Source organism: Mobula birostris, chromosome 1, assembly GCF_030028105.1.
Source record: "Mobula birostris isolate sMobBir1 chromosome 1, sMobBir1.hap1, whole genome shotgun sequence".
Taxonomy (NCBI): Eukaryota; Metazoa; Chordata; class Chondrichthyes; order Myliobatiformes; family Myliobatidae; genus Mobula; species Mobula birostris.
In genome coordinates, this window is record NC_092370.1 from 80,078,316 (window position 1) to 80,103,202 (window position 24,887).

A 24,887-nucleotide genomic window follows, 5' to 3' on the forward strand; every position below is an offset into this window, starting at 1 on the left:
GAGCCAGAGGCAAGACCCAGGTTCTGGGTCCTTGTCCAGTCTCTGGCTCAGAGTCCAAGCCCTGGCTCCTAGCTCTCTTGTCCTGTCCTGTTCCGGGTTCCCGGTATTCGTGTCCATGTCCTAGCCCTCACCCTATATCCTAGTCCTGTCCCTAGTACTTCAGTGCCTGTGTCTTGCACTTGGGTCCATTCCCAGCCACCACCCTATGACACAGTCAGAATTCAAATATTTAAGTAATTTAGATACAAATTATTTAAGATACAAGTTCAATACAATTCTGAATTATATTTGTAATACATATGTAATTCTGTCTGGAAAATTAATTTTTCTGTCCAAATGACCACATGAGAACAGAAACAAATATACATCTTCTCAAACAAGAGATAATCGGCTGACGCTGAAATCTAAGAAACAGATATGATGGGTCTCAGCCTGAAATGTCAACTGTTTACTCTTTTCCATAGATGCTGCCTGGCCTGCTGAGTCCCTCTAGCATTTTGTGTTGCTTACATCATCTTCTAATTGGTGTCCTTACATAGAACAGATAGATTTGATTACTATTCTGCTGAAACTAACTGCAAGCATAATTTAGAGTCATAAAATTAACCAAGTTTGTTTCCACACAGACCAGTATTTTCTAATGGAAACATCAATGTACTTTGCCGTATACAACCACAAAACTTTTGTTGGCTTTGGCAAATCATCTGAGACATAAGCGTTCCACTTTTTACCATGAGGCAGAATACTTTCAAAACCCCACCATCTTGTGAAATTATTTTTCAGCTTCACATGGTCAGTAAGGCATTACAAAGAATTGACTGAAGCAACCACACAGCTTGGCTAAGAATTACAACAAGTCTAACTGTTTTAAATGGCTCACTATTGGGCTAGCTCAAAATACACAGGATACAAAATCAACTGAGAATAATTATCCCCTCTGGCAAAGTTTCAACAAATACTCTATGCTGCTGAAAAGTCAATAACATCACCATTCCTCATTTCACAGAAAGATGCTACTATAAAAGGGAAACAAAATGCTATAAACTATCAGCCAGTTGAGCAGCATCTAAGGAGAAAATGGAGGTCATTGGTTTAAAATATTAACTGCCATTAGAGTTGGGAAAAAATAATTCACGGACAGGCCAAACACTCAAAATGAACATTACAAATAAGAGGGTTGGACATAGACCACACACAGGTAGCACAATACAAACTCCAAAAGCACTAATGTCCTCCACTAAAGCCAGTTTTTAAAGATTTACAAATATAGTGCGGAAATGACCCTTCCGGCCCTAATAGCTGTGCTGCAGCAACCCACTGATTTAACCCTAGTCTAATCACAGGACAATTTACAATGACCAATTAACCTACTAATCAGCAAGTCTTTGTACTGTGGGAGGAAACCAGAGCACTTGGAGGAAACGCACGCAGGGAGGATGTACAAACTCCTTATAGAAAACAGCATGATTGAACTCCGATGCCCTGAGCTGCAATAGCATCGAACTAACCGCTATGCTACTGTGGTTAACTGATGCCTTCTCTAGATATTTCTTGACCTGATAAACATTTTCAGTGTATTTTGGATCTCAGATTATTTCAGATTACAGTTATTCTTCCAATTTACTCCCATATTGCATTAAGCAAGATTCCCATTATTGGGATGAGTTTCAACTTCACCACTAATGAGTAGAGGAAACATAAAACAATGAAAAATCACCTGTGTTCCCACTGAAAAATTGCAGGTAATTATAATCACCAAGACACCAGTACTTCAAAGTTTGCATTTCAATATACAGCTTACTTTTTTTCTTAAATAGAATTCTCCACTTGTTGATAATTCCATGAAGCTATTAATAAGTGCTACTGAAAAACTACATGATCATATCTACTGTTTGCAATTTTCAGAGCCTGATATCAACTCTGGCTATCACCCAAAATTTGTTGTGAAAGACCTCAAGACTTCACTTACCATCTAGATGGCATAACTTTGCTCCTCAGAATGAAAATTATACTGTTACTATTTCAAACCAAAATAGGGAAAAAGGAAATGTGCACAAATGTAGATTTGCTATTAGAAATTTGCCAAATATCAACTTCAAAGCCTTTGAAAGGGGAAGTACAGGTGCACATTCCTTTATCCGAAATTCTGAAATCCAAAAAGCTCCGAAAACTGAAGTTCTTTTCGCCAACAGCTGACGTCACTCGTGTGACGTGGCAGCACTAGCAGAGACCACCAGATGTCAGTTGTGGCTCAGCGCTCGTATTGGTTACATGTGCATTTGCTGCTCACTGATATTTTGTGTTTAATTTCACTGTGAAAATGTCAAAAAGAGCTGCAGATACCCCTATGGGTAACAATGAGAAAAAGAGAAGGAAGCATCTGTTTCACTATCAATAACGCAGAAAGTGGAGTTACTGCAGAAACTTGATCGTGGTGTGTCAATGTGGCGTCTTACTGAAGAAAATAGTGTCGGAACTACCACTGTATATGATTTAAATAAACAGAAAGACAAGGTACTGAAGTTTTATGGTGACAGTGACGTTCTGCATTTATTCCAATAAGTCATTTACCATGTGTTTGATTCGGTTCGTTTGAAGCTGTACATTTTTATGTTTTATTGAATGTTTTTGTCGAAAATAATTTTTTTCTTGTCATTATTCCCTAAACAATACAGTATAACTATTTACATAGCATTTACATTGTATTAAGTATTATAAGTAACCAAGAGATGATTTAAAGTATACAGGAGGATGTGCATAGGTTTGGTGCGCCACCGGGTCCTAAAGACCACCACACTGAGTCAGGTTAAATAAGGGACTTGAGCATACGTGTTTTTTTGGTATTGGGGGGGGGGGGCATAGTCTGAAACCTGAAAAATTCTGAATTTCAAAATGGAACTGGCCCCAAGGATTTTGGATAAGGAATTGTGGACCTGTACTACTTTTATTCATTTTACTTCATTGTTCACAAAAAGATGAATACTTTTTGCTCTTTCTACTGCCATCAGTTTTAAAGTGAAAGTTGTTTCACTGAGCCGATTCTGTAATTAGACCAGGAAATCCCGCAATATTCAAAAGATGCCATGTACTTGAGTGAGTAATATTCCAGACGTGTATTATCTCACAGCAGGTCATACAATTATGCCTGTTCTAAATAAACTGTCTAAAATCAAACCCATTTCAACCATAGCCAATACAAGTCTCAGGATATTTTTTTAAATTCCCAACCCTGACATGCTCAGGTCTTTTGGGTAGAACACATACTTAACCGACCATGGGTGAAGAATCAGACTTGCACCATTAGAGAAATAAAAGACTGTGCCAAGGATGTGACATATATTAGTAAAAATTGAATGTTCTTCCATCTAACAATGAAACCATGGAACAGAATAGGCATTTGCATGTACAAACAAATAACTCATTTATAAAAAACATTTCAAACCCTACAAGTTGTGCAAATCACTCCATAATTCAACTCAATAAGTATCAGTGATTGTATAAGCATTAAGAGCTCACATATGTTTAAAGTCATGCTAAAAATTGCTTTGCAGTTCAATATTTTCCAGTGATCCACTTTCTAAACAGAGAAAGAATACCCAAGCTTAATCCAAAAATAAACCAAATAAAAATGTTATGTAACTGACAAAGGAAAATAAACTACCACAAACTTATGACTCTTAATTTAATCTTTTTAAAACAAATATAGTCTTGGTCCAATATGGCAAGATACTGAGTAAGAAAACTTGCATCGAACCAGGTTGTAATTCCCCAAGGTCACTTTGCTAAGACAAAAAAAAATGAAAAATTTTCAACGTATTGTCCTGTGCAAAGTGAGAGATTTAAAGGATTCAGCAATCTTAAACTCAGTCAAGTAGTGAAGGATAGATCACAAAAGTCAAGTCAATCATTTTCATTTTTGAGACCATAAATGACAAACCACTGATGAAAATCTGATAGCCAGAAGGAACAAAGTGAATGAAGTGAAATTTACTGACGATACAACCATTGTTGGTAGAATCTCAGGTGGTGACGAGAGGGCATACAGGAGTGAGATATGCCAACTAGTGGAATGGTGCTGCAGCAACAAACTGGCACTCAACATCAGTAAGATGAAAGAACTAATTGTGGACTTCAGGAAGGGCAAGATGAAGGAACACATACCAATCCTCAGAGGGATCAGAAGTGGAGAGAAAGAGAGCTGTTCAAGTTCCTGGGTGTCAAGATCTCCGAGGATCTAACCTGGTCCCAAGGTATTGATGTAGTAATAAAGAAGGCAAGACAGCGGCTATACTTCATTAGCAGTTTGAAGAGATTTGGCATGTCAGCAAATACACAAAAACTTCTTTAGTTGTACTGTGGAGAGCATTCTGACAGGCTGCATTACTGTCTGGTATGGAGGGGCTACTGCACAGGACCAAAAGAAGCTGCAGAAGGTTGAAAATCTAGTCAGCTCCATCTTGGGCACTAACCTACAAAGTACCCAGGACACCTTTAGAGAGTGGTGTCTCCGAAAGGCAGAGTCTATTATTAAGGACCTCCAGCACCCAGGGCATGCCCTTTTCTTACTGTTACCATCAGGTAGGAGGTACAGAAGCCTGAAAGCACACACTCAGCAATTCAGGAACAGCTTCTTCCCCTCTGCCATCTCATTCCTAAATGGACATTAAACCTATGAACACTACCTCCCTTTTTTAAAAAATATACAGTATTTCTGTTTTTGCATGTTTTTAAAAATCTATTCAATATATGTAACTAATTTACTTATTTATTGTTTTATTTTTTCCTCTCTCTGCCAGATTATGTATTACATTGAACTGCTGCTGCCAAGTTAACAAATTTCACGTCACGTGCCAGTGATAATAAACCTGATTCTGATACTAAATAGCTTGATGGAAAACAATTCTTCATGATGCAATCAAATCACAAGTGGTCAGAGACAGATTAGGTGGTCCACAGTGACGATCTTGGGTGTGAATAAAATAGGGAGTGGGGGAGGCGGGAAGGGAGGTTTGGGATGTTCCTACAGTAGTTCTAATTCCCTCAGAATAGCAAGGACCGTGTAACATTTAAGTACAGCAAATGACAGTCCACATAAATCTTAGATTATCTGGATCCATCATCACCTGCCAACTCTTGCTCCATCCCTTTCGCCACCTTCTTCTACTGACTATGTCCACTTTCTTTCCAGTCCTGATGAATTGGTCTCAACACAAAGTGTCAATTGTCCATTTTCCTCCATAGATTTTGCCTGAGCTGCTGAGTTCCTCCAGTACTTTATGGTGTTGTCCGATACATTTTGTTACATGCCATACAACTTCCAAGGAACGATCTGATAGTTTGCAGTTTGGGGTTGAATTTCTCTCGCTACAAATACAAGAGCATAGGACATAAGAGCAGAATTTGACCCATCAAGTCTGCTCCGGCACTTCATTATGACTGATTTAGTATCCCTCTCATCCCACAGGGAAGTGTCCAGTCTGGCTGCATCATTATGTGGTTCAGAAACTGCAAGGCACTGGGGGCCTCCAGACCTACAGAGGACAGTAAAAACAGGAAAGGTTCATCTGGGTCTCCCTCCCCTGTATTTGTGACATTTACCTGGAGGATTGTGGAGTAAGGGCCCAAAGTATTGCTAAGGATCCCACAATTTCCTTGACTCACCACCGTCAGGGAGATGGTACAGATGCATCAGGACTAAGACTGGGTAACAGCTTCTTCCCTCAAACTGTGAGACTAATGAATACTCTGCCACCACCAGGATCTCAGCATGAAGACAGTAAGCTGTTTTCTGTACTGCTTATCTGTGCTGTGCTGTTCACTACTTGCATTTTAAGTTATATTTTATTAACTTATTTTGGTAATATTTTGGCTTATGTGCTGTGTGAGATATATGTTTTGTGGGTGCAAAGTGACCCAGAGGAATGTTGTTTTGTTTGGTTGCATATTTACAGTCAGATGATAATAAACTTGAACTTGACAGTAAGAGATGCACTACAGTCATTCATTGGAGGCTTGGCAACAATATAGGACAAGGCCTGAGGTGAAAGCAGCAAACACTCCACCAGCACAAAGCACACACTGTTTATTTTGCTCAACTACAGGGTTCAGCTTGGATTAAAAAAAATCAAAAGCACAAATGAAGAGTGAAATTGGATTAAAGGAAAAGGACAAAAAGTCAGTACAACTATGACTCTAACATCATAGTAGAAGTGGGAACCCTCAGTCCTTGTTGTGCTTATCCTTCAGAGAAAGGCTTCCGTCTCATTGCAAAGTAACACACATTCACTCTATTGTGGCCGATGCATGACAAAGACTCCAAGCGTGAGGTGGTAGCCACAGTGACAACCATCTGAAGGTTGCAATCAATCTGAATCTATGTATGCCTTCACTGGCCTAACCTACCAAAGATCAGGAGTGATGGACTGTTGCAAGACCACAAAATAAGAATCCATTTATTTTGCAATGCTTTTTCTTTTGTCTCCAAAATTTAAGATGAATTCTTAACTTGACAAAATGTGCATCAGTTTAGTAGGATACATGCACTATGAATTAGGTTTGGGATGACAAGAGAAATTAGTTTTGAACCTCAAAACATGCTTGGATCTGGAACCATTCTGTGCCCAAAGTGCACTTATTATGGTAGTCATCAGTAAAAATATGTTACATGGTTGTTTCTACTTCCTCCCCATGTTGGCTCTGAATAGAACTCACGATATGCTCTGGATTCAAAACATATCTCTTGGGCTTCTTTTATATAAAAAAAGTTGCAAGGTTGTAGGTGTGTTGAGGTTATCACAGAAGAATTGTGTGAACTGCTGAGAAAGTGACAAGTTTGAGCAAGAAAACACAAGAGAAACCAGAAAAGGACGGACAGAGAAAATATTTTAAATGGGGAAGAGAACAGAACCTCAAATTAACTGCAAAGCTCTGAAATAATCTGGCCAAAAGAAGTACTCAAACTATCCAAGCAGAGATACGTATAAACCAAGTATACGAAAGCATGGGAGGCAATGCTTGGCAAATGGTACTTCAAGGCTACATTAGCATCCTGATTTTGTCAAATCACTCTGGCTTCATTTGCAACATAATTAAACTGGTAAGATATCTTAAAAGTTACCTTAAAAACATAGGTAGGATGCAAAACAGATTTAATACTGATTCACCCACAGCATTATTTCAAAAAAGTAGGCAAGTAGAGGAAATAGTAGCAGCTCAAGTATGATTTAGTCAAAACTATCCATGCAACATACAATAGATCTATGGAAAAACTACATACCAGCTTTTAATTACTGCACAGATGGATCACAAAAATAATTCTCAATCCATGGAACATCAGGTTTTCCATGTCTTAAGACTAACATTTAATTCCAATTGCAGGTGAAACATGCAAATATAGCTGTCAGGAAAAGTGATTAAGAAATACCACTGTATTGATTTAATATTGAATATCCAGACTGAAGTGAAATCTTGAACCAGTTTTCATAAGCTAACTCTAATGTGCAGAATAATTAATAAACATGAAACTGAAAGCTTACCACTGATGTTAAGATCATAATCTCCTGCTGTAATCACATTAGCAACCAATCCTTCTGCAGGCTGACAAGCAGAAACCACCTCACTTAACAGCTTCCGAATCGTAGCCTGTTGCGGCGGTTGAGTGACAATGCTGGTGACATTGATCCTCAGGTTTTTAATAACATGACTCTGGTTGTTAGGATCTCGCATATGAACTAGATGAAGAAAGATAGGCAAAGAAAAATTATCATCCAGACTTACTCATGTCTCATTGCCAGCACTACAGTGAAGACTTCTTTCCAGTCAATACCAATTATAAAGCTATATAGTTAACTGAAATACATTACTAGTCCTATAAGAGATTGCCACATCTGTGAACGGCATTCATTCAACTCAATTCTTGAAAGCTCTATCCAATTAATTCTGCTCTCACCCTCGTGCCTTGCAACTTCTGTTCAAGTAACCCAAACAGCTCGTAAGTTGGACATGTAGCCACTACGAGTTCAGGGTAGGAGATGCCCGCAACCCTGCATCAGCTGGCAAATCAATAATACTGGTCTCCAAAATGCTCTATATTTGGGGTACATGCAAATCAGGTATTCATAACCTAGAGAAGATTTGTAGCTATTGTTCTTTGAATACTAAACAGAATATAATATCAGTACCTTTTCAGGTAGCACATTTGAATCACAACTCAGTCTTGAGAAAAGGTCTCACCTCTCTCGAGGTACTTTATTCTAATACTGGATCTTCTGCTAACCAAAATCCTATCAACATAAAGTTCATCTCCCCTATCAAAAACTTGAATACTTTCATTCTAATTGCCCTGAATTTCCAGACCTTCTGCTAAACCAATGCCCTGGTCCCAGGCTTACAGATATTTACTGATTCTGTTCCATATTTCCTGATGTACGACACAGAATCAACAATACTTCTTTCACCACTACTCTGAACTCATCCTACAACTTAGAGATTTGCTTTCAATGACTCTTTACAACTCTGTTCTCAGTATTATTTTTCTTTCACATTGTCAGTCTTCATTTACGTTCTTTTTTCAAATTCTAACATATTTCTTTTTCTCCCCATAAATGCAGGCGGAAAATGAATCTCAAGGGAAGATAAAAGGACTAATAATAAATTAACTTTGGACACAAACTTTGAAATATAACCTGTCTTGAATTTGTTATAAAACAGAGGCTCTCGTGTCTTTTTGAATAGAATCATGTTCATATAGCTAATAAAATTCAATACAAATTGCAAAATAATAAATTTTAAACAGGAAAATCAAAAAACCTACAAATATGGAAAGAAAAAGTGCTGGAAACGTATAGCAAATCAGAACGCATCTGCCAAAAGAGAAAAAGGTATGTGTTGGAAAACCTTCCACAGATGCTATCTGACCTGTCAAGTGTTTCAAAAATTTTCTTACTTGAATAAAATTGAGAAAGGACTAATCAAGCTTGCATTTAAAGTAAGCAGAAGGACAGGAACAGGCTATTTGGCTCATGATGTTGTACAGAACTAATTAAGCATTTGGCCAACATTGTTCATAATTTCAAGAGACCAAAATATTCTAACAGTGTTCATTATTAAAAATACAGCATCCAGTAAGGACCCAGAAATATCACGAATAGTTGAGTTATAGTGAACTGTCAGAACAGAACATTTCTTGTTCTTGCTCCATGACGAAATATCGTCACTGATTTTTTTTCTGCACCCATTTTCCCAGAAAGGCAGCAAAAAGTCTTGGTTGATTGAGTCATCTGAAATCTCCTCAGTCCTATTCTGCGTATTTGGGCTCATTTTAAGTAGGATCTGAACCACAGCTCAACTATATTCAAGTATTTGAAAATATTTGCATACACGTACTTCAAGGATTCTGCAGTTAGAACCATTGATAAAGCCTCTATTCTGGGCTATATTTGTAAACATACCCATCAGGTTATGGCAAACCTTGATTGGAGTATAATGATTCAAGAGATGTGCTATACAGATTTATGGGTGAATTTGGGGACTACAATTTTTAAAAAAGACAGTTGATAGCAGATTTGATATCAGTGTTTAATATAAACAGGATAACCTGAAATAAATGTAAAATGATTCCTACAGATGAAAAAACAATAATTTAAGATTAATGAAACAATCTACAGTGAATAGAAGGCACTTGCTTTATAAAAGTGATTAGAAACAGTGCGTGATAAAAAAAAAATCAGAAGTAGGAAAAGATATATGCAGTGACCAAATAAAAACATTAAAGATTACAGATTCTGAAACTGTATCCCTTTTTTCCAGATTCAGAATAAAATTCCATGAAAATGGGGATCTTTTTCCCCTCAAGTTGGCACCAAGCTGCAAACTCCATCAAGACTGTTGGCTTTTTTTTTAGACAAAGAGTATCTACAGTCCCGGTCTCCTCTTCTCTCCACACCAAAGCCAGAGACATGGACACATGACAAAAGCCACATGAAGTCCAGGCATTCGCTACTGGCTCAAAAGCCGTGCAAGCAGGAGGCATGAGGGCCAGTCAGTGGGTGCACCCAAGTTCAAGGTCCCATCATCAGCTAGTCTGCGGGTCAATACTGAAGACTGAAGCTTGAAGGTCAACTGAAGTCCAGAAGTCGAAGCCCAGTGGTTGAAATCTGGAGGCCTGTCGTGGAGTTGAAGACCTGTTCATGTGTGTGGATGGGTGGGAGGGAGGAAAGAAGCTTGTTTTGCTATTGTTAGTTTGCTTCTTGTGTTCTATTTTGTGTTCAGTGTTGTTCTGTCGAGCATAGTGGGTATGTCATTGTTGCCAGAATAGGTAACAACATTTAAGTGCTGCTCCCACATACTCACAGGTTAGTTAGATTAGTTAGAGCTTTGTCATTGCTGAGTACAATGTAGATTTCAGTGGTACAGCATTCAGGGCAAAAACAGCATACTGGCAATAAAATTGAATTGACTTTATTACTTATATCCTTCACATACATGAGGAGTAATGTTAAGATTTTTACATCTCCATCGAAATGTGCAATGTATAGTAATTTATAATAAATAGTATGTACAACAGGACAGTCAATATAACGTAGAAATACAATTGTATCAGAAAGAATTAATCAGTCTGATGGTTTGGTGGAAGCTGTCCTGGAGCCTGTTGGTCCTGGCTTTTATGTTGCGGTACTGTTTCTCAGATTGTAGCAGCTGGAATAGTTTGTGGTTGGGATGACGAGTCCCCAATGATCCTTCAGGCCCTTTTTACACACTGGTCTTTGTAAATGTCCTGAATAGAGGGAAGTACAGTTCCCATACCAGGCAGTGATACAGCCAGTCAGGATGCTCTCAATTGTGCCCCTGTAGAAAGTTCTTAGGATTTAGGGGCCTACACCAACCTTCCTTCATCCGTCTGAGGTGAAAGAGGCACTGCTGTGCCTTTTTCACCACATAGCCAGTATGTACAGACCATATGAGATCTTCGGTGATATGGATGCTGAGGAACTTAAAACTGTTCCTCCTCTCAACCCCAGATCCATTGATGTCAATAGGGGTTCGCCTGTCTCCATTCCTCCTGTAGTCCACAACCAGCTCCTTTGTTTTTGCAACATTGAAGGAGAGGTTGTTTTCTTGACACCACTGTGTCAGGGTGATGACTTTTCTGTAGGCTGCCTCGTTATTGTTTGAGATTAGGCCAATCAATATAGTATCTTCAGCAAATTTAATTAGCAGATTGGAGCTGTGGGTGGCAACAGAGTCATGGGTATACAGACTAAAAGGAGGGGGCTTCGGACACAGCCCTGAGGGGCACCTTTGTTAAGGGTCAGGGGGCAGAAGTGAGGGAGCCCTCTTACCATCTGCTGGCAATCTGACAGGAACTATCAGTTACAAAAAACACAATGACTACATTTAAAAATAATATCCGAGTCATTTAGAATGACATCCAAGTTGCAACTGAATTAAAACTCTGAAAAGAAACAGTAGCTGACTCATTGAAGTGTTGCAATGATGAAATACGAAATAGCATCAAGAACTATGCTGATAGATTGTCCATGGAACCCACAGATGGTAGGAGGGTGAGGAGGCATTGCTTAGTTGCATGACAGCCTTGGGAATAGTTGTTTTTCAGACTGGATGGCAGTGCAGATGTTCTGTACATCCTGCCAGGTGGTAGGAGGTTGAAAAGGTGATTATTGCAGTGGGATGACTCCATCATGAGTTGGCAAACCCATCAAAGACATTGAGAGTTGTAGATAGTTCCCAGTGATGTTCTGTGCAGTCCTGGTCACTCGCTATAGTCCTTTTTGATCGATCTTGTTGCAGAAATTGTACAATACTATCATGCAGTAGGTCAGTATGCTCTCAATTACACATCGGTAAGTTTACCAGCAGCTTTTGGGGCAGATTTGCCTTCTCTAAATGTAATACAGGCACTGCTCAGCCTTCCCCACTATCAAGGTGGCGTTGGTGGTGATAGATGTCACCGCGCATAGTCGCAGTGACTTCAAGGTCCCCAAATCAAGCAAATGGTCTACCGCAAATCCAACATTATAGGCGAAAGGAAGTTCTGACTATCAATAAAGTGTCCTAAGAGTCTTTAGAGCTCTCAGCTCACTCTCACGGAAGCTCAGAGTAAATCTTATTATCAAAGTGTATACGTCACCAAATACAACAGATTCAGTTTTTGTGGCCAGACTCAACAAATCAATAGAATAATAACCAAATCAACGAAAGACAGCCCAACTAGGGCATTCAACCAGAATGCAGAAAACAACAAAATGTGAAAATACAAAAATAAATATATATATATATATAAATAACTAAATGGAGACCATGAGATGAAGAGGCGTTGAAAGTTGAGTCCATTGATGTGGGAACATTTCAGTGATGGGGCAAGTGACGTTGAGTGCAGTTACCCCCTTTGGCTCATGAGCCTGATGGTTGAGGGCTAATAACTGTTCCTGACTCTGGTGGTATGGGTCCTGAGACTATTGGTCCTCTTCTGATGGCAGCAGCTAGAAGAGAGCATGTCCAGGGTGATGGGGTCCCTGATGATGGATGCTGTTTTCCTGCGACAGTATTTCTTGTAGATGCGCTCAATGGTTGGGAGGGCTAAACCCATGATGGACTGGGCCATATCCACTACTTTTTGTAGGATTTTCCATTCAAGGGCATTGTTTCCATACCAGGTGGTGATGCAGCCAGGCAATATAACATCCACTACACATCTATATATGTTTGTCGAAGTTTCAGGTGGCATGTTGGAACTTCGCAAATACGTGAGAAGTACTTTCTTTGTAATTGTACTTGCGTGTTGGGACAAGGGCAAGTCCTCCGAATTTACAGCTTCTAACCATCTTCATCTCTGATCCTCCAATAAGGAGTGGCTCATGGACTCCAGTTTCCTCCTGAAGTCTATAATCAGCTCCTTGGTCTCGCTGATTATACCTTCAGAGATCACCATAACCAGCCCCAGCTGGGAGACGCTGCAGATGAAGCAGAACCATGGCAATCAAATCAGAATCTGCACTAGGCCAAAACTTACTCCTTTCAAGCCCTGCTTCCAAGCATCATCCTTGCAAAGATCCAACTGAATCAGGAAAATGGTCTACGATAGAACCAACAAGAACTTCTGAGTATCAACATCAAGTGTATTAAGAGCTCTCAGGTCACTCTCGCAGAACACAAACCATCAGAAATAACACCGGGACAAAACCACACACCAGCCCCAAGCAGGAGGCATGCAATGAGGGGAAGCAGAAGCGTGGTAAGCCAGCCAGGATATGCACAAGCTAACAGCTACTCCTTTCAAGCCCCCACTTCTGAGCGTATTCTTTGCAAACACCTGATCAACTGCTAATAAAATGGATGAAATCAGACTGAGACTTCTCATGCAAAAGAATTTCCTCAACTGTTGTGTTATGATATTCACTGTAACCTGGCTGGATCATAATGTACCCAATGCAGTTAGAAGCCGTATAACCAACCGCGCTAACACAATGCAATATTCCAGCAGTGGCTTATGCATTCATGTCAGCAATGCCTAGTGCACAAACCGTCACACTGCTGTCCCAACTTAGAATATCTCATGCTGAAGTGCAGGCCTTTCCATCTGCTGAGAATTCAGTTGTTTATGTCACAGTGGCCCATACTATGTTAACATTAGCACAACTGCATCATGTTATCAATAAGCAACCATTTATCCACCCTGACAGTGCCTTCATTGTAGTTGATGAGTTCAATCAAACCAACCTTAAGGCAGTATTCCCTAAATTTTGCCAGAATGCGAAACATGTCAAGAACTCCATTATGGCACATTTCAAAGTTCTCAGGAGAAAAGAGATCCAGTCTATTCAACCTTTCCTGCTATAAATGCCCTTGCATTACTGACTTCATCCTTGCAAATCTTTTTCTGGACCCACATAAGCACCTTTATCTTTTGTGTAATATACCAACCATAATATACACACTCCACAAATGTCCTTTAAGCCACATTGATTACAGAATTACCATAGCTTATCTCACTCCCTGGAAATAAAGCCTAACTCTTCCTTTGCATCAGTGGGCGGTTTTGCTAAACTGTACCTCAACTTTGAGCAATTAGAGTTCTGATATTACAGAATCCTTTCTTCCTCTTCCCCACTTAGGCTGTACTATGAAGAGCATTCTGACTGGTTTCATCACTAACCGATATAGGGGCTCCAATGCACAGGACTGAAAGAGGCTGCAGACACAGCTAGCTCCATCAAAAGCACAATCCTCTCCACCTTCAAGGACATCTTCAAAATTCTGGAAACTAATTCAAGTGTGGCTTTTAAAAAGAAAAGCTGGATAATTCACAAGGAAAAATTGTTGTTTAGTACTGAGAATATGATGGCATTGAATGATGAGTTATAAAAAGTAGCCTGGTGTAGATATTGTTGCTGTCCAGTGGTCCAAAACCAAGTGGAGAGTCAGTGAGATTGCACTGTTGTTGTCCTGTTGAGGCGGTACATAAACTGCATTAAGTTCATGGCCGTGCTCAGGTGGGAGTTAATTCCAGCCATGATCAACCTCTCCAAACACACCGCAGTTGGTGTCATAGAGAAATCCATGCTGAAACCACGAGCTGCCTACACCCACGACCTGCACCATGACTTTGGCCCTCCATACACCTATCCAAACTTCTCAAACATTGAAATTGATTTCACAACTTGTGATAGCAGCTCAGTCCACTCTCTCGCAACCCACTGAGTGAAGTTTCCCCTCGTGTTCCCCTTAAACTTTTCACTTTTAACCCAAGACATCTGGTTGCAGTCCCACCCAACCTGTGAAAAAAGCCTGTTTGCATATACTCTGTCTACATCCCTCACAATTTTGTATGTCTCTATCACACCTCCTCTCAATCTTCTATGTTCCAAGGAATAAGATCCTAACCTATTCAATCTTTCTTTATAACTCAGGTCCTCCAGACCTGACAACATTGTTGTAAATTTTCCCTGTACTCAACCTTATTTACATCTTTCCTGTAGGTAGGTGACCAAAATTGACACAGTTCTCCAAATTAGCCCTCACCAATGTCTTATACAAATTCAACATCCCATCTCCTGTATTCAATACATTGATTTATGAAAGCCTATGTGCCAAAAGCTCTCTTTACAACCCCATCTACCTTTGATGCCACTTTCAATGAATTATGGACCTATATTTCCAATCCCTTTGTTCTACCACACTCCTCAGTGCCCTACTGTTCACTGTGTAAGACCTACCCTAGATGGTCCTACCAAAGTGCAATATCTTGCACTTGTCTGCATTAAATTCCATCTGTCATAGATCCTACAAGCTACAATAGCCTTCCTTGCTGTCCACTACAACCTCAAACCTGGTATCATCCGCAAACTTGCTGATCCAGTTAACTTCATTATCATCCAGTTCATTGATACAGATTTCAAACAAGCCCTGCAGCACTCCACTAGTGACAGGCCTCCAGTCAGAAGCAACCATCAACTACCACTCTCTGGCTTCTCCCACAAAGACAATGTCTAACACAATTTACATAAATGCCAAGCAACTGAATCTTCTTGACCAACACCCCCCCCCCCCCCCAATGCTGGACCTTGTCAAGTCCCTTGCTAAAGCCTATGTAGTCAACATCTATTGCCTTGCCTTCATCCACTTTCCTGGTAACTTCCTCTAAGAATGCCATGTGCTGATGATCGTTGAGGCAGCTCATCCTGCCCTTCTTGGCACTGATACGAGTCATCCTTTAGACTCAGGTGGGAACCTCTGACTGCAGCAGTAAGAGATTGAAGATGTCCTTGAACACTGCTGCCAACTGGTTGGCACAATTTTCAGTGCCCTGCTAGTTATCAGGGGTCTGATGCCTCAAGGGTTCATCTTCTTGAAGGATTTCTGACGTCGGCCTCCAAAATTGATATCAGAGGGTCAACAGCTGCTGAATGAATTTGTCTGTCTAGTTTCATTCCCTTTTAAAATGTACATAAAAGTTCACCGTCATTAACGTTAGAGTTCATCTTATAGAATGTATTTGGATGCAAACCATACCACAGCTGACATGCATCTGATTGAGTCTCCAACTTCACCTTGAATTGCTTTTTTGTTCTGTGTGCCGCCACTAAACAAATTTCATGACAAATGTCAGTTACTATAAACCTGATTCTGATATTGTGCGGTTACGGAAGAGCTAGAAAAGGTTCTAACCTGGGCACTTTTATAGGAAGCCTGCATCAGCTTAAGCTGAATAGGTTCCTTCTGTTTTGTAGTAAGTCCACAATCCTAAAAGACATAACTTGACAGTATCTTAAACTAGCATTTAATAACTCTGAAGAATTTGAAAACTGATTTCAAACCACGTGCATCACATGAATAAAACTTAGAACTAAAACAAGTCATTCAAAACTGATCATTGTAAATTAATATCAGCTGTGACTCAGCCGGAAGCAATTATCTCCATTAAATAGAAATTGGTGGTTTCAACTCTTACTTGAGAAAATCAAGCACAAAATCCAAGATGATACTCCAGCGGAAACAAACAGGAGATACTGTACTGCCTTAAGCAGGAGATGAATGGCCCCTTGACTGCATGCAAAAGATCCCACTGCACCATTTCAAGTAGCAGAGTTCTCACTGATATCCTGGTCAAAACCAATCATTCAACCAACATAATTTAATAGATGAGTCTTTGCGCCTCTACTGTTGTGGAAACATGTCACATCTGAGCTACTGGTAATACAAAACTGATCACAATTCACCAGCTACCAAGTATTTTGAGAAATCCTGAAAGAAATTAGTTACACAAATACAACCCCTTTAGTTACAAAACTATACCTTCTCACAAAACAGTGAGACTTGCCCAATGCCCCTTTCTCTTTACCTTCACAAACATATTTATTCCTGAAGTGCTCTCACCGTTGTAACAAACTTGGCAGCCAAGCTACACAAAGTATGCAGTTTTTGCTTACAAGCATGTTGTACTGAAAAGCGGTGACAGTCCCACTCAGCAGAGAACGGGGCGGAGGTACCAACAGCCGCCACCAGACCCATGGGGAAGATTAAGGCCAATCGGGAAAGGAGGCGCATTAGGACAGCAGCCACAACACAACCAGCTCTCTCCCCCCCCCCCCCCAGTGAAGGGGGATTCAGGGCGACAACTCAATTCTAGCCCCACAGGAAAGGTAAGTGTTGGGGCAACAGTTACCCCCGCTCAATCCCGAAGGATCGAGGAGGGGGAAACAACAGGGCCAATCCGAGGCATAGGCGATTGGATGGAGGCCCAAGGGACAGCGAGGGGGTGGGGTGACACTACAGCCAGCGTCTCCCTCACCTCCCAACACCCACCTTCGGACGTCAGGCGGCAGAAAGGCCTGACCAGCTCGGCGAACGTCAGGTTGTTTTTCCGCGTAGACCTCTCGGCCGCCTCGCTGCACAGCACAGCCACCATGGGCACAAAGGTGTCCTGGATGAACTCCTGGACGCTCTGCACGCACTGAGCCATCACCGCTGCCTAGTCGTGGCGATGTGCCCCTGACGACGACACCGCTCCCCCTGTGCTTCCCTCAAGACCGGCCCCAACCGAGCAGCGCCATGTTGAGCCCCCTTTCCCTTGTCCTTCCCGTCAGACCCCGCTGTAACACATGACCGGCAGTCGAGGCCCCGCCCCTTCTCCCTCGCGCTGAACGGTTGCAGCGCCAATACGCAGGCGCAGCACCTTGCGCCATTTGGAGAAAAGGAGACGTCACGATTTCGTCGAGCGTCATTGCAACTCCACCAACGTCCCACCCCAAACTGCGCGCCTGCTCGTGGCGGTGTCAACGTTGGGTCCGCAACCCCTCAATTGACAACCAAGCCCCGCCCATCGGCCGTGCGCGTGCGCATTGCCCCCACCTCCGACGTTATGTGATAGGCCATTCAGCCCACAAGGCATTCGGTTCTGGCTATCATCCATATACGACCGTACATACCACCAGCTCCTGGTCTGCAGTTTTCTATGCCTTGTCATTTAATTGGAATTTTATTATTGTCGTTTGTACCAAGATACGGAGATAACTTTTTGCATGTCGTCCAGACAGAAAATTCTACACATCAATGTAGTACAAAGGGAATTCAGAATTCAGAATGTAGTGTTTCTGGCATATCCCCTTAACCACTCGGTTGTGGCTTCTAACTTCTGCCTCCTTCAACTCAAGTCAAGTTCAGTCAAGTTTATTCTCATTTCACCATATCATCATTTAACCATGTATATAACCATATAATGTATATAGAAATGAGCAATACACACAAAATGGTGGAGGAACTCAGCAGGCCAGGCAGCACCTATGGGAAGAAGTTTCAGCCTGAAGCATTGACTGTTTACTCTTTTCTATAGATGCTGCCTGCCCTGCTGAGTTCCTCTAGCATTTTGTGTGTATTGCTTGGATTTCCAGCATCTGCAGAATTTCTCTCGTTTGCATATAAAACTTAGACAACGTTTCTCCGAACCAGGGTGTAAAGCACAGTAGTACACATAACACGATAACTTATGAAGGTAAGGATAAAATCTACAGATGAATCATACATAAATTACAATGTAAATTGCATTATTATGAAATATTGTAAGATACAGAACGGATTAACCAGCGGCACTTCAAATACGATGCGGCAGGGAGTTCAGAAGCCTGATGGCCTGGGGAAGAAACTGTTGCTCATCCTGACCGTTCTTGTTTTTATGTATGGTAGAAAGACAAAGAGGATGCTGGATGGATTGGTGGGATCCTTAATGACGTCTACTCAGTGCTCCTGATAAATGTCCCCAATGATCCTCTCAGCTGCTCTCACAGTCCTTTGTAGGGACTTCTGGTCCGATGCTCGACTGCTCCCTTACCTGATGGAGATGCAACTTGTCAGGTGCTCCCGTAAAATGCAGTTAAGATGGGGTGGGGGGCCTCGCTTGCCTCAATCTTCTTAGGAAGTGGAGGCACCGCTGTGACTTCTTATTCAGGGAGGTGATCTTAAGGGACCAGGTGAGGTCGTCTGCGATGTGAACTCTCAGCAACTTGGTGCACTTAACTATCTCTATGGAGCAGCCACGGATTCGCCAAAGGGGATGGATCATTTGCACCTTCCTGAAGTCCACAATGATTTCCTTTGTCTTCTCCACGTTCAGGCTTAGATTGTTCTTCTGATGATCCTTTCCAATCCTGATGAACATTCTCAGTCTGAAAAGTCAATGCTGTATTCTCCTCCGTAGATGATGCCCAACTTGCTGAGTTCCTCCAGCATTTTTGTGTGTGCTGCACCTGTAGAATCTCTTGTGTTCAGAATGTAGTGTGACAGCTACAGATAGTCAAATACATGTAGTTCTTTCAAACTCCTGGGTCTTGATATACCCGGGGCCCAACATACTGATGAAATTACAAGGAAGGCGTGTCAGTATCTACATTTCATTAGGAGTTTGAGAGAATTTGGCCTGTTACCGAAGACTCTTGTGAATTTCTACAAATGTACACACACAAATTGTTGGAGGGATTCAGCAAGTTAAGCAGCATCTATGTAGTCGACGTTTCGGGCTAAGACCCTTCATCAGGGCTGGGAAGGAAGGGGATAAAGCCAGAATGCCATTTCCCAGATTCTGCAGAATCTCTTTTGTTTGCCAGTTTATTGTCAGAATGTGGATTGGTGGAGCACAGTGCAGGTTCTTTGGCGCATTATGTTGTGTTAACAGATATAAATCTACTCCTTGATCAATCTAACCCTTCCCTCCCACACAACCCATAATGCTCGATTTTTATTGCATCCATGAACCTAAGAGTCCCTTAAATATCCCTAGTCTATCAGATGCAGTGAAGAACATACTTGCAGCAGGCACATTGCATCACATACACAACATTCACAAGAAAAACCCAAGTCAAACATAAATTATATAAAATTATGCCAGATAGAACATGATTAGAATAAATAAAACAAATTCTATTGCAGTGTAAGGTAATCGAAGTAGTCATAGTGTTGCTATACTGAGGTAATGATTAGGGTTGTGCGGACTGGTTTAGGAACCGAATGGTTCAAGGGAAATAACTGCTCTTGAACCTGGTGGTGCAGGACTTCAGGTCACTTCCATGTGAGGTCAGTTCAAGAGTTTTGGCACAGAGGAGTAGGAGCTGTTCTTAAGTCTAGTGGTCCATGCTTTCAGGCATTTGTATCGTCTGCCTGATGGGAGGGAGGAGAAGACAGCATGTCCAGTGTGAGTGGTTCTTTGATTATGTTGGCTACTTTACCAAGCCAGCGAGAAGTACAGACAGAGTCCATTGAGGGGAAACTGCTTTCTGTGATGTCCTGAGCTGTGTTTACAACTCTCTACAGTTTCTTGCAGGAGTTATTTATTCTTATCAGGATAATAATCCATTTGCCAATGCTCTACCCATCTCACCAACTGATAGTATGGGCTCCATGCAACCCTCCTCCCTAGCAACAATACCATTTTTATGTCTTATAGAGCCATCAAGGTATTGGCAAGGCAGAGAGAAGAATCACAAAATGGAGAAATAAGGCTGGAGGTGGAAGTTAGAACTGTAATTATCAATATATTAGGTAGTGAAAATAAAGGCATCTGGCAAATAGAACTGGAGTATGGGGAAGTGTTTAAAGATTAAACCTAAAGAGTCTGAAGTTACCATAACTAAATGCATGCTGCATCTGCAACAAGGCGGGTAATCAATGGCAGAAACAGTGCAAAATTCGGGATGAGTTCATTGCCATTACGGAAACATGGCTGCCTTCATTGGTCAGAAAACTGTATAAAATTTGTGAAGTCATGTTGAAGCTGGATAAAATATTAATTCAGTCACATTAGGAGAATTATCTGTAGTTCTGGGTGCCCATTTACGGAAGGATATGGAGTCTTCGGAGAGGGTGAGACAAGGATTAACAGGATGCTGCCGAGATTAGAGAGCATTGTCTACAAGGTTATTTGGACAAATCTGGATTGTTTTCTCTGGAATGGTGGCTGTGAAGGGTGATCTGATGAATTTTATAACATTATGTGAAGCATAGATAGGATGGATAAAATCTTATCCCATGGAGGTAATGTGGAATTGATAAATTGGTAAATTGGTTTATTAATGTCACACGCACCAAAGTTCAGTGAAAAAACTTTGTTTTGCATGCCATCCATCCAGATCGTTTCATCACATCAGTGTATTGGGGTGGAAAAAAGCAAAAGCAATAAGAGAATGCAGAAAAAAAGTGTTTTCAGTTACAGAGAAAGTGCAGTGCAGACAGACAATAACGTGCAAGGTAGACTGTGAGGTCAAGTCTATTTCATCATAAAATAACTCAGTTTAATAATCTTATAACAGGAGGACAGAAGCTGTTCTTGGGCCTCGTGGTTTGTGCTTTCAGGCTGTTATATCTTCTGCCCTCTGAGGGGGAGGAAGGTAGAAGAAATGATGTCTGGGATAGATGCGGTATTTATGTTGTTTGCTTTTCCAAGGCAGCATAATCAAATACAGCAAGTGGTCACCACACTGTAGGAAGCTACGTCCACACTAGACCGGATAAATCCGTAACCAAAGCTTTTTCTCTTCGTTTTGACCCTCCGTCCACACTGAAATGGCGTTTTCCTCCCCCGAAAACAGAGCTTTTCTAAGACACTCTCCAGAGCGTTTAAATCTGAAAATGCCAGTTGGGCATTGTAGTGTGTACGGGGTAACCGGAGGTTTTAAAAAACCTGTCGTCACTTTCATCGGTGAAGAGACTATGGCTGTAGGAAATGTTTCCAGGGTGACCCCTCTGAGGGTGTGGGAAGATGTTGGTGGGGCCACCCAGGGGTCTGTGTGTCCATATGTGTAGCTGTTGTAGTGGCTGTGAGGCTGGTATTGTGTCAGTTCTTCAATGTTCATTGTCAGCTGGGTCATACTGTCCGTGAACTCCCTGTCGGTTGCCTCCATACGCTCCAGAATTTGTTTTTTTAGCTTTAAGTCCTCCTGAGTGAGAGCCAACAGCTGTCCGTCGTTTGGCAATCTCCTTTTAAGTTTTTCTAGTCTGTAACTGGACAAACTCGAACCAAGTATACCGTTTCCTCTTCGCTTGTTTTCTATAGATATGTCCTGCGCATGCCCAGTATGAGACGATTTGCCCAAATACCCATTTTAATGTGGGCGGAGGTATTTTCAAAAATGCCTGATGTGGACGCCTGTCGTTTTTACATGAAATCGGCGTTTTCAAAATTATCCGGTCTAGTGTGGACGTAGCCTTAGAGAAGGTGCAGAAACAATTCTCAGGAGTGTTATTTGGACTGGAGGTGTAGAAAGACACTCTCCAAGCCAAGTCTACACACTGCAGCCAAGTCACAGCAAAGTAAAGGATTAACACTTGAAGTAGAGGGTGTTGGATCCAACTGTTTAATCGTCATTTACTTTGCAGTACAACAAATAACTATCTGCTGGTATTTTGTATAATTTCTTTTATACAAGTAGCTGCTTACTATAATTCCCAGTGACTATAGTAGCATAACAGTTTAATATGCCTCTAGTGGTTAACATGGTTATATCACCCTGGAAGCTTTGTTCTGTATTAAGTGAAGTGTTTCCTCACTGGTTAATTTGGTTCTACAGTATTGATTAAGTACTTCTTAACTGGTTAATTTTACCCATCGATGCAAATGGATTTTTTCTTACCTCTGGGTATAAAACAGCAGTTTTGCGCTAAGCACCATATTCTTGAATCTTAAGCTTTCCCTGTCACTATTGCTCCCATTTCCCTTGTTCTATCAACTTTAACAAAATGATCATGAAGCAACAAGTTTTATGCCTCATTCCTGACTTCTAAAAGAACCTTGGATTAAAATACCAAAATCCATCAAGGAGGGGCAATGCTGGAGGCCCAATCGGGAATAAAAACTGGTGGTAATATCAAGTCACAAGAGGCAAAGTTAGGATGGATATCCTATGGTTGGTCTAAAATCAAAGGGTAAAGAGATCTGAGAGGTAAAGAGTGGCTTAAGCCATGTTTTATATGTTTTATACAACTGTAATTAATATCCTAACTCTTATTGTCACTGCTTCAAAGAATGAAGGCAAGCGTGCCAAATGCACTCCTCGCCTCCTTTATCTGTCTTCCCATTTCCAGAAAACTATGTACTTGTATCCCAAGGTCTCCCTGTAAAACAACACACCCCAGAACCCTGTCATTCTCTGTGTAATTCCCACCCTGGCCCCTACCTTTCGAAGTTCTTTCCCATTCCCTCCACTGAAATACCTCTAAACACTCCCTGAAATATGTTTCTGACCAAGGTTGTTTGTCCTAAAATCTGCCTCTTATGAGTTAGCATCATTTTTTGTTCAATGAGGCTCTGATGAAATATCATGGTGTTTTACTATGTTAAAAGAAAAATACAAGCTGTTGTTTATGTTGATTGCACAGATTGTGTTTAGTACTTTCAACTAGCAACTGCCTGTTCTGAATGTTAGTGTGAAGGAGCAAAACTCATGCTCGCAATCATAAGGGAGAGTGCTGGCATTCTGCAAGTAACACACTGTGCAAATGGCTAAGCCACATCATAGACAAACTAAACAAAGCAAGAGGTGATCAACAAGTTTGGCAGTTACAGGGTTGGAAGTTGATTGTCAAGCTGATACACTGGGAGATTACCTCTCTTACTTTCAGTAGCCAATCATTCCAATCATCTGCTGATTCTGCTCCTAACTCTGTACTCCTTTTCCAATTTAAATCAGACTGTCGCATGAGACAGCATTGCAAGTCGAATCCAGTTCATTAGGGAGCGAAGATATTGTAGTCCTTCCTTCTTCATTTACTCTGTTTAGTGAGTATGTTAAAAGGGATGTGTGTTGCCAATGCTTCTCTAAAATGTGTCCCTCTCTTGCATTCAGTTTTCCCAGATTAACTCTGCAATTTTGTTTTAAAATGAGAAGCTCATTTTGTCCGTCTCGCAAGAGACACAAGCAGCCCATTCCATCTTCAGAAGGACCTTGCTTTTGTTCATTGCCCAACATGTCTGCTAAATGTCTGCATTCCAGCTGGGCAAGGAAGAACTCAAATGTTGCGATTCCTGAAAGCCCTTGTAGCAGTATGCCTCTGCTTCCTGTTCCTGGCAAAAGCCAATGGTTGCCAACAATTTTAGAGCATCTAGTCTGCACATCGCTGTCCAAACATAGTGCACAAAGGCAGGTGTGAAGATCTGCAAAAGAGAGACAGGTACTTCATTCCAGTAATTCACAGTGAACTTTGTACAATATCTCAATTAGAGCATAAGATATAGGAGCAGAATTAGGCCATTCAGCCCATCGAGTCTGCTCTGCCATTCCATCATGGCTGATCCCGGACCCCACTCAACCCCAAACACTTTATAGAACATAGAACATTACAGCACAGTACAGGAACTTTGGACCACAGTGTTGTGCCAACCTTTTAACCTACTCTAAGATCAATCTAACTCTTCCTTCCTACATAGCAATCCATTTTTCTTTCATCTGTGAGGATAGCAAAGAGATTCATAAATGTCTGTAATGTGTCTGCCTCTACCACCATCCCTGGCAGGTGTTCCATGCACCAACCATTCTCTGTAAAAAAAAAACTTACCTCAGACAATCCACCCCCACCTTCCTTTCCTTCAGTCACTTTAAAGTTATGCCCCCACAGATTAGCCCTTTCCACAGTGGGGAAAAAGCCTACATGATCTATGCCTCTTATCATCTTGCACACCTCTGTCAAGTCAGCTCTCATCCTCCTTTGCTGTAAAGAGAAAACCCTAGCTCACTCAATCTAATCTCAAAAACATGCACTATTCTGGTAAATCTCTTCTGCGCCCCGCCCCACCATATCTTTTCTCTCATGAAGCAACCAGAACTGAACACAATATTCAAAGTGCGGTCTAACTAGGATTTTACAGAGCTGCAGCATTAACTTGCAGT

General features: G+C 41.2%; 1 protein-coding gene across 5 annotated transcripts in view; it reads right to left on the reverse strand.

Moving 5' to 3' along the window:
* trappc8 (trafficking protein particle complex subunit 8) overlaps nucleotides 1-17,595 on the reverse strand; it is a 165,896-nt gene extending 148,301 nt beyond the window's left edge. For all 5 annotated transcript variants that reach the window (XR_011885978.1, XR_011885979.1, XM_072257877.1 and 2 more), the window contains exons 1-2: nucleotides 17,323-17,595; nucleotides 7,536-7,730 (exon numbers count right to left, since the gene is read on the reverse strand). Coding sequence is in view for 3 of the 5 variants with exons in the window: in XM_072257877.1 (XP_072113978.1) it covers nucleotides 7,536-7,730; nucleotides 17,323-17,479 (352 nt within the window). In the remaining 2 variants the exon portion in view is untranslated. The remainder of the gene's footprint in view (nucleotides 1-7,535; nucleotides 7,731-17,322) is intronic.
* Nucleotides 17,596-24,887: the final 7,292 nt, after the last annotated feature.